Consider the following 13,414-nt stretch of genomic DNA (forward strand, 5'->3'; position numbering starts at 1 on the left):
CTGCGACCATGCTGCCCGCTCCCAGCTTCGGTGAAGCCCTACCCTTCTTCGCACTATAGGGACTAATTTAAGCACCTACCAGAAGTCGGTACAAACTTTCTGTCAATGTCCATCAAAACTAAGAATAGGAGGTTACCTTTCTATGCAGTGGAAAGTATGGCACTGCTACAGGCTGCCAGAAATGACATCAGGCCAGTTCATCCACTGCCAACATTCCTACTAAAAGCAGCTTTAAATATGCTGTGTTGGCTAATCTTTGCTTTGTAATTAAATAAATCCTACAGCACTGTTGAACCCTTCCTCTTATGGTCAGCACTATCTTCTGGTTAATCAGCCGCATGCGCACACACCAGCGACGAAGAGCTGTGTTAGAAACTAAGAAACTGTCAGTTCAGCAAAATTCTGACCCTAGAAGCAGCTCACTTCTTGCCCAGGGATCACAGTCTGTACAGGCAACAAGGAGGCCTGGACACATCTGCAAATACACTGCTGGGGCACAGCAAAGCCTGGGAATTCTGTTCGATGTATGACCTACGGCGTGCCATGTATCTACTAGCGCTTGATAACCTGAGGTTTTGGTCTTGTTTTCCTTATTTTTTTCTTGATAGTTAAGAGGAATCTATTCAAGCAAGCTCTGTAATCTGGAACCAACAGGAAAAGCAACAGTCAGAGAAAGACACCAAACTTCCACAGCTGACAGGAAGTTAAACAGGAGAAGCATGTCCTTGGCCTGACGACAGGTACAGCTGGCTTTGGTCTTTACCAGTGCCACTCAACACAGAACAGGCCTTATCTTGTGATATTCCCCTGACATGTACAACTTTGTGAAGCTGTGCCTATCAAATCCTATGAGGGTTATTCAAAGATAGTACCAAATCAAGAGTCTTGATCCTGCAGTGGAAGCGGAGGGCATTTGGCATCTAGCAAGCTACGATTTTGGAATAGAATGTAGGAAATAAGGTCTCACAATACTGCGAAAAATCATTCCAGTGGTATCAGAAACTACAGGAATGGTGAATGAGTCAAATGGAATAGCTACAAAGAATCTAAGACCACTACGTTGACTGCTTGGTTGATATTTACCGTATTATATTTGCAACAACGATTTACAGCAGGATTTCTTCAGCAAGAATTTCTTGATCTCATCCTGCCACTGCTTGGCCAAATGCCATCTATCCAGGTTATTTCATTTTGCCAGTTCATGTCATGTGTGTCGCGGGCTACTAACAAAAGCAGTTTTTCCAGCAGGTGAACTTCAAGCAAAAGTGTGAGGTTTTAATTATTTTTAAATAAACTGTAACTAAAACATAATGTAAAGTCAAGATGGCCCTGGCCATTGTTGAGGAAGAATCTGCTGCTGCACCCTTAGTCACCATCCCAGAGTCTCTATATTTTTGGTACTTAAAACACATTACGTCTTGCATCTAGACAGTTATTCTGCAATGGAAGGTCTGAATCTTCAGTTTATGCAGAGTGCAAACAACTATTACTAGTGCATACTAGGAGGTTTGTTTGTTTGGGTTTTTTTAAAGTGTAAACGCTCCCTCAGTCTAGAGCAAAGCTTAGTTTTCTTTTATTTGTGTTGACATTACCACTGTGGTACTCGTTTAATAGACAGATTTACCACTGACATGAATCAATGACCCCCAAAAAAATCCCTTTTCCATGCAGTTCAGCTTCACCATCCCTTCTGGTATTAACACTCTACACATCTTGAATTTTTGGTAGGAGTTTTGTCCTGGTATGATTTAGGAATAGTTCTGCAATTGAGAATAGCAAAACAGCAACAACAACAATTAAAGAAAGTAGGCAAGACAGCCAAACTGTCAGGCTGTGCTAATTAAAACTGATTGATGAACAACTTCTAGCAGCACTGAGCAATATTTTCAGATGAATCAGTTAAAACAGGTGCTGATCACCACAGGATTTATCAGTAGAGAAACTTCTGTTATAAACATATGTTGTGCGTATTTTCAGAGTGAAACTAGTCGTCACATTTTTAACTATGAACAAATTACAAGATGATGCATTACTTTGTGGTGGTTTTCTGATTGTTTTGTTTTTCAGCTTTTTCCCCAGATTTATGCTTTCTGTGGAATCCAAACCCTCCCAGTACTTTTCCTAGAACCAATTAATTGATTCTGAAGTAAAAAATTTCTGTCTTCCAGCTGCTTACTGGATTATCACCAGAACAAGGTCAGGCCTTCCAACTCAAAACAGACAGCTGACAAAAGGCATCAGTGGATCATTTTTCTAGAATGTGAAAGCACGTGAAACTCGCTAAAAACGAAAGTAAAACAAACCAATCTGTTTTCACTACCCACTTTAATGACACCCCCCAAAACATCTCTCCACATTAAATTTCAAAAGGGTCTCTATATTAAATTTCAAAAGGGCTAGGGTCTCAAGCTCCTCTTAATGCTAGGGAAAAGCAAGCGCAAACACCTACAGAGCAGCAGGGAGAAGCAGTCAGTCTCCTCTCCCGTGCTCTGTCGTTGGGGCAGTCAGTTTAGCTACTCGGACCCAACAGCAAGAAGAGATTTCCATGGCCACACAAGAGGTCACCAGCACTAGTCAAAGCAGGCAGAGATACAAGCAAGACTCCCCCAGTTCTCAGTGTACCTGGTCAGGAATGGAGAACCAGACACTCAGCCTGACCCCACTGTAATGAATCCCCACGGGACTTGGACAAATGCTCATTTATCAGCACGTTCCCATACTGATATGGTCGTTTCCCACATCACAGCAATATAGAAACAGCTGATTTTAACCAAATGCTATTGTATTGTACTTCTGTGGAGATTAATTTATATTGATGTAATGAATTCAAAATAGTATTTTAAAAATAAAATAGTAAAGAAATGAGGGAAAAAGAAGTAATTTTGCACACTTAATTCAGCACACACTGAGAGAAACAACAGAAACAGAACTGTTCTATCTAGTTCAACACTAGGTTGGCCTACAAAGGCTAATTAGAAAAGGAAAACATATCTTCTGTTGTTATAAACAGTTGGTAGAAAGTTTGGCTTATGGGATCTTTTTAAGGAAAGTGATGCTTTTCTCTACCTGTACATTTTTTAAGCTCCAGACCCACGAAGATAGATGATATCTGCATGAGACATTATTTTTAAGAGACAAATATTGGATTAGACAATGCAAAGAGAAGAGTTTACTTCTTCCAGCTCTAATCCCTGAAATCAAATGGGTACTCCACAGGTTTATTTATCTGTTCAAGCATAAGACAGAAAGCAACTACCTACTTTTGAGTTACCATGAAAGCTCAATACATCTTTTTATACTCATGCCTCTTCCCCCACCTTTTTCTAAGATCATGGTATAAGGAAAGAGAAACGTTTACTAAGCAAACTAAGACTTGCATGCCTTTTGGATGCAAAGAGTATCCACTTTGTACCACTTTGCTCCCCAACACCAAAAGCACATTCAGCACAGTTTTGGTGGTAAGTTACAACAAAGTGGTTTGGGTCTCATGTCCTAGTAACTCCTTGCAGGCTGCTACACGCTGGCGTTCTGCACTGCACAGTCATACCTGCAGCACCTCGGAACAAGGGGAAAGTACCGCTCACCAGCACCAGCTGCTCAACACCCTGCTGCCTGCACCTCTGAGCAAAAGCAAACAGAAGTGACAGACGTGCAGGACAGCCAAGAACGCGGAGGTGTTCTCAGCTGGCAAGTCACAGATTGCACCACAACGTTTCCTCAGGTTAAATGCCAAAGAAAGCTGCCCTCAATAGCACCCTAGAACAGAACAGTTATCAGCTTTTCATTCAAAGCATTGATTAATGATACTTTGAACTTTTATGCCACCTTCCCCTACAAAACTCTAAAAGCTCTTTTTAGAGAGCCTACCCCACCACAATAGCAAGCTGTCATCATCTTTACCTAGAAGATAGAGAAACTGCAAAACAGAACAGCAAATTACCTCTCACAAACATACACGTGGAGTCAGAGCTGAGTAACAAGCCTGTTTAATTCCACCGGGTTGTGCTCTGCCCCTTATATTAACAAATCCAGTCCAGGGGAAAAACACTTGGGTGCATGCACACACTGCTCAGCCATGTAATGAAGTCCAGTGTTCATAAAATACACCAGACTGGGAAGGTGTTCCACTGTTAAATCAGTAAAGAAAAACAAATGAAAATAAAGAAATTGCTCTATCGGAAGCATCCCAATTTCAGCCCAACAGAACGTCCTCAGCCTGGTTTTCCTTCCGTAAATCCAAGAACTCATGTCCTGTGGAGGGCTTAACCTAGGTAATTTATCAACAGAGATTTACACAGCTGAGCTATAGCCCAGGACAAACCTTTGCCGTTTGCAGAGCTCTGATGTATTTCTAGTTCCATTTGTTCTCTCAAGCAGTAACGTTTCTGGATCTCAAAAGCTACAGCCCTTCAGAGTACAGACGACAAGCTGGAGGAACGACTGAGATCCTTCAGAGGTGGCTCACTCTATGGCTTTACTCCTAGTATTTCCTGGGTTGAACAGTACTGAAGGGAGTGGCCCAAGCAAAATGGGTGTGTCTGTGTTCCCAAACAGTTTAAAGGAAGAGGGAATATTTTCATCTAGATATTCCATTAGTCATCAGGACTGTGATACGTTGTCTTTCAAACAGCGACATGTTCCAATGCATTGACCACCTCAAAGCAGCTGATATTATTGATGACTTTCTTTTTCATACAAAGGGTCCTAACCAGCCTCAAAGGTTGCCTGTGAACAGACTTGATTTTGTCCTTGAACTGTTTTCTTTCTGTTTTACTCTGCATCTCATCTCCACTCCACTGCTCTTCTTTTATGACTCTTTGCACCCTAACAAAAGGGCAAGAGCCTGTGGAAGACAGGGATCAAAGGAGCTTTGTAACACTTTCCACACGCACTTACAGCAGGGAAAGCCAAAGTCCCAGGCATCTTCCCCAGGTTCCCACAACACCCCACCCGGACAGAGGCAATTAGGCTGATTATAAGTGTAGACTTCCAGGCATTTCCTTCTATGCAGCTGTACGTATCCAGAGACAAACTGTTCTATGAGCAGCCGAACTAATGAATCTTTTTCCTCTGACAGATTTGCGTCCAACATCCTCAACGCCCATCGGGTTTGCCCTACCTCCATGTAATATCCTCTTGGCAATACCACTCCCAGAAACACCTTCAGTTCCTTTCCATTTGTCTGCTTTCCCAGTTCCTCTCCACAGCCTTTAAATCCATCCCCAGAACCTTTAAGCTGTCTTCCGTAACTACTTCAATATCTCTAATTTCCACCCACACCTCCTAAACCACACACTCTCTTCTTTCACTCTCTCGTCTTTCTCCTCTACCCCAACTACTGGTTAGAGTCTTTTAAGTTCTGCTTCCCTGAAAGCAGGAGACAGGGAAGACAGAGCAGTTGTATAACCCTCATGTCCTAGGAAAAGAGACTGAAAAGCAGCCAAACACAAGGTTCAGAAGCTGACAACTTGCAACCCAAAGCCCTCTCTCGAACATGCTTAACATAGTCTGTACATTATTACAGACTGAGAGGTGCTGCTGTAACAAGAATCCCACTTCATCCCTAACATTTCACCTTAGATGACAAAAAAAATGCTATTTCTCCTCTAAACATGTATGCAAAGATGCCACAAACATACAAAAACTTTTGGGTTCCTGGGTGGGAACTGCTAAATCCTAGCAAGTTTTGTCCAACTACTTTTAATTCCCTGCTTGAAACACTAAATCCTGAATTTCCTGAACTCTTGACTTCATTTTCCCCACAATGAACTGTCATCTTCTCAGCCAGCTTGTTAAAAGTACACACTCATGCAGACGCACAGACAAATGTAAACACAGGCACAGAATCTGGTCTCTCTACCTTTATTCTCAGTCTGGCATTCTGCTCCTCTGGCTTTGTACATTTTATTTGCTGCCAAATTAAGTGGACGGCAGGACAGGGCGTTCACTCCATTGGGACTTCAGCGTGCCCGACTGAAAACGATTAGCTCATCAGAAACACTGCTTTCTCTCCACCCCCATTCTTCTTTTTAATAATCAAAGCACTCCACACTTCAATTACCATTACTACCGCTCTGATGTGGTAAGCAGATACAATTATTCCTGTTCTACAGACAAAAAAAATTGAAGCACTGCATTCCCAAGAAGTGCTGACCACTAGCATTTATTTATTTTATTCACTCTGCTCCTAGACACAATTGCGTCTCATGTATCTGTCTCAGATACAACAGTGACGAGGAGCTCTATGGACCCAGGAACAAGTTCTTCTGTCCTCATCAAGATACACATTCCTGGAGTATGCCAGTGTGACTTCTGCAGTTAAACACAATTGTATCTTTTTTCTTTAGGTGAAGTGATGAAAGAGAAGGAAGATAAGAATGATTCAACATAAATCTACATATTGTACAAGTCATCACACTCACACTAGCTATGTGTTATTAGTAGCTACAGCATTAGACGCTGTATTTGAGCCACATATTAACTTGAGTCTTCTATATGGCTCTGTATGTACACATACATCGCCTCTGTAATGCAACTGATTACAGGTTGGTTTTCATCTATGTTAAATTAACTGACCGTGCCTAGTAGTTTAGTACACCGTGTGAAAAGCGATCACTTCTCACACATTGTACCAGTCCCGAGTCTCATCGCGGTAATTTCTGTACACGTTTCCCAGTGCTGAAGGTCTACCCTCCAGAAACTCCAGAGAATTCAAAACCTGCCAATGTGCCATCACAAACACTGTTTGCTGTTCCCATGAAAATAAACATGCAAATCTCGCCAAGTGACAAGACTTTGAAATACTGCAGTTGATTATGCTCAGCAGAGAGATGTTTTTCTTGGGTATTAGAGCTCAGCAGAGACTTGCTGGCTATTAGTTCTCCAGCAATTTCATCGGATTTAGTTTATTCCATCCTACACAGTTCTCAGGCCTATTGTAGTTCCTACAAAGTGACTGAGAATAATCAATCCCCATGCTGCAAGGGATATGCAGAACTACACTGGTGCCAGAAAAACAGAAAGACAACAGTGTTCTCCATGATTCCATTACACAGACCAACAATCTGACACGTCTTAAATTTAAGAGTTCAATAGCATGCTTTTCATTTTCTTTCAATGTCGTTTTTTTTCCCCTCCAGGCTTCATGTAACCCAAACAGAAGCACCCACAATTACAAACTACCTACTATCAGAAAACCTACTAATCAAGTTTGTTACTGACTACTTCAGAGTGCCGGGGATTCATGAGGCAGCACAGCCCTGTTGTGTCTATGGGGAGACATGCAAGGCATCACGATTGCTCCTTCAAGTTTTAAAAGCAATTCTTCCTAGACAAATTAGACCGTATCAGCTCAGCCTGGTCCCTGGAAGATTCATCCCTGTTCAGATATTCCTTCCATACTACAGACACGGAAAACACCAGGCAAACCAAGTCATCTGTCCAGGACCACAAAACTCTACGCCCAGGTCAGAAACTGAGTCTAGGTCTCGTGAATCCCAACCCAATGGTCTAGCCATTACACCTTCTGTTTACAGAAAGTTATTTATTTAAAATGAAACAAAACCACAAAAGAAAAAAAAAAAGATGTTTTAAAGGAGAGTAATGAGCTCTTATCAAAGGAAATTAACTTACCCTGCTCCTTCATAGCTTATCTCCTTACTTCTTCTCACTCCAAGTCCCCCTCCACAGCTCCTGCAGACGCCACAGCCTTTTCACCAGAGCTGGTTCACAAGTGGCAGCAGCAGAACGAAGAGATCGCAGGAGGGAAGTTACAAGCAGACTCTTCCTTCTTACCTCAGCAAACAATTTCCCTCACCTTCCAATCTAGGCTGAGACTCCTGATTGCTAGTAATTCTTCTGATTTACAGCATCCAGTGGTGACTCCTCCAGAATTTTCTCCCCATCCTCTGAAATTATTGCATCGCTGTCATTGCCTCTGCCTCAGAGCAGAAACGAATTTACAGTATCTTGTGCACAACAATTATTTTCAAGTGTAACTGCCTAGAACAAGTGTGTTATGCCATGTGTTCTGTGCTCCAGAAAACGAAACTTTATAGACGTATAAAGTGTAGCCAGGCAAACACTCCTTTCTTGTGCATTGCTAATTGCATCTTAATTATAGCATTTTACATGTATTTATGCACCTTTCATCCTAGTGTATCCCAGAGCATTTTGTGAACTGTCACATGGTTTTAAAAGGAGGTCTGTATTAATACAGAGCTACTAGTACCCAGACATCTCTAGAAACCAGGGCAGCAGCCTGTAGATAAATTCATTATGAGAGAGATTTGGGCCAACGGCGGAACCCTGAATCTCTGTAGTCAGATAAAGACCTTCCCTCCCTCTTCAGACATCATTTGAAATTCTTGCATATCCATTTCATTTGATGATCTCAATGTCTTAAAAACATTCATTAACTTGTACAGTATTTTAATTAGGTAAGGCATAAATAAAGATCTAAAACCTGCAATGCCTCTGCTAGTAGTCAAGAGGAAGTGCTTAAGGGAAAAAGCATATGAACCAGGGCAGATACTGAGCGATCCTTCCAGATTCTCTCTCACATTGCAGCAAAACTGTGGTTTAGCTGGAGAAAGCCTCCAAATCAGTGTTTAACTGCTACCAATGCACCTATTCTCTATATTTTTTTCCAATTCCTTTTGGAATACCTCCCTCCTTTTCACTGCTTTACACTCAGAAATAATGAGCTCCATCCTGTATTCCAGTGCTATATGAAGAAACACTTCCAAACAGCTCTTTTTGCTTTTAAGCCTGTCATCTGCTGATTTGATCAGGTTGAGGCCAAAACTCTTAACACCTTTAGGAAAAAAAGATAATAATTTCCTACTTACTTTCTCTACACAAAGTTTTTAGAATATTTTATTGTATCTCTCAACACCACTCAGTTTTACATGTAAACAAACATAGAAGCCAAATTTTCCAACAAAATAATCTGAAACAAGACTTTACATCTGCAAGAATACAAGAGGCTTATTTTTAGATGTCTAATCTTTGGCAGCTAGTTTTAAAAATTCCACCCATGTAGACACTAAGTTATTTTCTGAGGTCACACATGCAGCTAGTGACAGCCCTGATGAAACAGCCCAGGCATCCTTGTCCTTACAATCACCATCAGAAGGCAAAGAGAAGGAGTAAATTGCATGCTCCTCAGCATATCCATGCAGGAAGGAAAGAGGGTGAGTCAATCCTGCTGGGATTTCAATGTACTCTTGCAAGAAATGCAAATATTTCAGTTGTGATACACTGAGCTTTAAATAGTTTCTTAGACTAAAATGGCAAATGGCAGCCTCCCATCACACTTCATTTAAAGATTTACTTAACTCTGAGTTTCCTTAAGCTAAGTGTTTGCAAAGCGACAAGAACGTGCAGCCTCCCTCTGCTTTTCCACACGCCGAGGTACTCGGGAACTTGCTGATAGCGATTGCTTTCCCCTGACTCGGCTTTTCATCCAGGTGCCAGGCAACAGATCACAAATGGATAACACGACGCTAAAACATTTGGCAGATGCTGGACTTTCATAAGCTTTCTGTTGCCAAGAAACAAAATAGGAACTATTAAAATCATCCCATTAATTAACTTTTCTATAGTACCATTTTTATTGGCATCTTGTTGGTTAAGCAAATGCTTTTTCTTTCAGAAGGGAAGTGCGTTAAGGAATGACTTTTAGCATCTCAGAGGCTGGCATTTACAGATCTTTACAACAACTTTGGGCCAGATCCTCAGCTAGTTACGGCTGATTTTGCTCACTGACACTAAAAACAACCCTTTCCCTTTGAGAAAGATGATGTTACTAGAGGGATCAGTTTACATTAGATGACAAGCTGAATCCTCATTTCTTGCCATCTTTTTTCCTTCAGCTTTGGGGAGTCACTAAATGATGTACTACAGCACTGAAATACTGATCTGTTGTTTCAGTCATTGCCTTTAAACACTTTCCTACAGACTTTTCTGAATGGTCCTAATTTTGATACAAGTTGATTGCAACTGTGATCCACTTGCCAAACAATTCCCAAGGCAAAGAAAAATACTTACATTCTGTCAGTGGCAGAATCATACTTGCATCCTTGATTTTTTCAGGGAGGACACTTAATCCTCAAAGAAGTCAGCTAAGACCTAAACGAAAGGCCTGGCTGAAGGATTACTTCACCCTGAGCAATAGCTATAAAGGTTGTCAGAAAGCAAGAAATTGGTCTCTACTACTCTAAAATAAAGCTTAGGCCTGTAAGCACTGTACATGTAAGAAAACTTCCTGATGCTCACACATGCATCTTGCACATATGAATGTTTGCTACAGCAAGCTAAAAGAAACCAGAAATGCAAAAGAAATACTTTCAGTGTACGTCACTGAAAGCACAACAGCATTTTTTTAAAAAAAGAAGACAGTTTAAACTGTGTCTACATTTTTACTGTCCACTCTTTAATGTCAGTGAAAACTTCTTCGTATGTTCTGAGTATTGTTCAGCGTGAGGCAGTGTTCTCTTCACGCTTTGCAAAGAGACACAGAAAAACAGGGAAATAAAACTAATTTTCTCTATAAAAACCTGCACGAAAACGTGGAATTTACTAGCCCACAGAGTATATAGTGATAGGCAGAAGTCAATACTGCAAGTGTTCTTCCTCAGCCTTAACGCAAGCAGCATTATCCGTGTCAGGGTTTTTAGTACAGCACATCCCACCCGGCTGTCCACTCGGGAACCTCCCCGGCTGTGGCACCAGGACACACCGGGACGGCAGCCATGCACAGCGTTACGGGCTCCTCACACCGTCCCCATTCTCAGCAGCCAGCTTCCCACACAACCTGGTGGGAGTCTTTAAAATGGAAGTTTATTTAATTTGCCAGTGTCTTTGTGATACTACATCCTTTGCAAGAATGAAAAGAATACGCGAAAGCAATCGGTAAACAGAAACTTCACTGTTCTTTTTTATACGAAATTTAGGTGTGGCACTGTACAGAAAAATCTCATGCCCAGACGGAAGGAACAGATGCAACTTCCCAGCATATTATGTTCAGCTGTCAGCAATCTCTGGCTACACCACCACAACTCCTTACAGAACCTGCCCAAGTTCCAACTTAAAACATACAGCATTTACAAGTTTCACCAGAAGGCTGGTGTAGGGATTGATTTTCTTCTAGCTCCTATACTAAATTTGTTAACGGGATATTCATAAACCTTTTTCTTGTGACAACATCCATTAGTTAAAAAGGCTCTGCTCCCTTCACAAGTGCCATATACTTTTGGATTTATGTCCTGACAGGTACATTTGCTCTTTTGTTAGGCTGAAGCAACACACCCTTGTTTAGAGACCTACCCACCACCGTCCTGTCATCAAACAAGGCATCAACATTCTTCTCTACAGTCACTCCCCCCTAGTAAACTCCTACTAAACAGCAAAAATCCTTCTTAGTCCCCAAGCATACAAAGGTCTCTTACTTAGTAAAACTGAATTTCAACACATTTCTATGCTTTGCCTTAAACCCCTCTGTACAATATGCTAATCCCCGCTGGACACTGAAGACACCTCTGAAATCTGTCACCAGTACCCTTCATAGCAGACCCATGTTTCTCTCGTCCACCTTACAACTCATGCCTGAACTGAAATCTCTTCCACCTTAACTAGCAATTTCTCAAGAATAAATCCTCAAGCTTATGAATTTGTCCGTATTTCATTTGCCCTGTTTTATATTGCCATGTCAAAAAAAGACCCTTCTCAGCCACTCTTGCACTATGCTGTTCTGGTGGCTCAAGTTCACTCACAAGTGTTCCGTACCCAGATTAAAAAAAAAAACAACCCCACAACCTGTTCAGTTCTGTCCTTACGGATTTCTTCCAATGAGTGTTCAATTCACCTGACATCCTCTGCATTTCCAGAATAACCACAGCATTGTTTCAGGAGAAAGCAAGCAGTGTAGCCATTTTCATTTTTATTTCAGTAAGGCCTATAGGCTTCTACCGAGGGTACGACACTACTGGGCTGAGATCTGTAAAAAACACAGTAACATTCCTATATCAATTAAAATCTGCCGGTGAGATAACCACTGGACAGGAGACAAAATTAGGACATAGCAAGAAAGGAATTAATTACTCTAAATGTGCACACCACAGATCAGTGGCAAAGCCAAACAGAGAACCTGGAGGGCTTAGAACACTCTGAGCAGGAACCCACAGGACAGTTTTTCAGGTTGGTTCGTCTGTTTTTTTAAGCACAGATGCGCCTGATGGGAATATTAAAAATGAGAACAAACAAACAATATAGTCCAACTAAAAAAATAATTGTGTCTCTATGATAACTGTTGCTTGGATAAATCACCAATATATCTGAAGACCAAGGCTCAAAAGTCTGCTAAAATGGGCTAATCTGGAATAGTTAAGGGCTTTTATAGTCCTGCACGTACTTTAACTATAAAGCACAGTTGAGAGGCAAGAATACTGGAAGAATTCAAATGATGCCTTATAACTCTGGGTTTTTTGCTGCAAGGCAATTTTTATCACAGCCTATTGGACTATATTAAAAATTCTTTCATTAAAATTTTATTACCACTGAAATTACTACATATGAGATGTGACTCTAGACCAAGAAAACTTCTTTCTTACCACAGCGATTAAAGCACAGTGATATAGAAACCTAAACAAAAGGTTTTTTTCACAACCTTAAAATTCAACACCTGTCTAGTCAATAGCATCACTGGAAATATCAGGATATTAACCACTAGTGAATCTGAGTAAATAATGTTTGGGGGTTTTTGTTGTTGTTCTTATTTTGTTACGGTAAGCAGAGAAAACTCAAAGTGCTCACATAAGAGACCTCAGGAGTATCTGCATTCAGTTTATCTAACAAATAAGCAGTAGAGAAAGTTAAACAGTCAGAAATATGCAGGATTAAAATTGATAGCAGGATTAAAATTGATAGAGGTTGTTAAGTCAAAAGAAAGGGAGATTTATTCTTCTTTTAACTCACATTCACATGCTTTTATACCTGTATGTTTTCTTTAGAAGTAGGGCAATGGCATTTGCTTCTAGTTAAAATGCATAGGGGATGCCTCGGAGAACCAGCGGTTCTATTTATTTCTTTATTATCTATCAGAGGACAGAAAAAGAGAACTATGTCCACTGCTACCTGCCACATCTAACCAGTGGTTCCACATTACTATTCCTATTACTCAGTGCTCCAGGCATTATAAACCAGGAGATGAGAGAGCTCAATCTGAGTGCAACTCTTTCCTCCGTTCTGCCCAATTTTTCTGCCAGAGTAAGCAGAATTCTGGCCAGGACTTGCATGTGGGACAAGAGACCAGAGATATGGAAACTCACATTGGCCATCACTCATTTGTCAGGTCATTCACCATCAGGAGGACAGAGTTTAAAAGGAAGAGCCCTGACACACAAGAGCAATGCTT

The 13,414-nt window shown here is 41.0% G+C and overlaps 1 protein-coding gene across 2 annotated transcripts in view; it reads right to left on the reverse strand.

The window, feature by feature from the left end:
* ABLIM1 (actin binding LIM protein 1) overlaps nucleotides 1-13,414 on the reverse strand; it is a 213,833-nt gene that overhangs the window by 160,344 nt on the left and 40,075 nt on the right. The window contains exon 1 of one of the 2 annotated variants that reach the window (XM_075423801.1): nucleotides 4,322-4,382. The exons of the other annotated variant lie outside the window; for it this stretch is intronic. Within the exon in view, the coding sequence (XP_075279916.1) occupies nucleotides 4,322-4,361 (40 nt within the window). The 5' untranslated portion in view covers nucleotides 4,362-4,382. Of the gene's footprint in view, nucleotides 1-4,321; nucleotides 4,383-13,414 lie in introns of those variants that run through there. 2 annotated transcript variants of the gene reach the window in all.

This window comes from Opisthocomus hoazin, chromosome 6 (genome assembly GCF_030867145.1).
Source record: "Opisthocomus hoazin isolate bOpiHoa1 chromosome 6, bOpiHoa1.hap1, whole genome shotgun sequence".
Classification (NCBI taxonomy): domain Eukaryota; kingdom Metazoa; phylum Chordata; class Aves; order Opisthocomiformes; family Opisthocomidae; genus Opisthocomus; species Opisthocomus hoazin.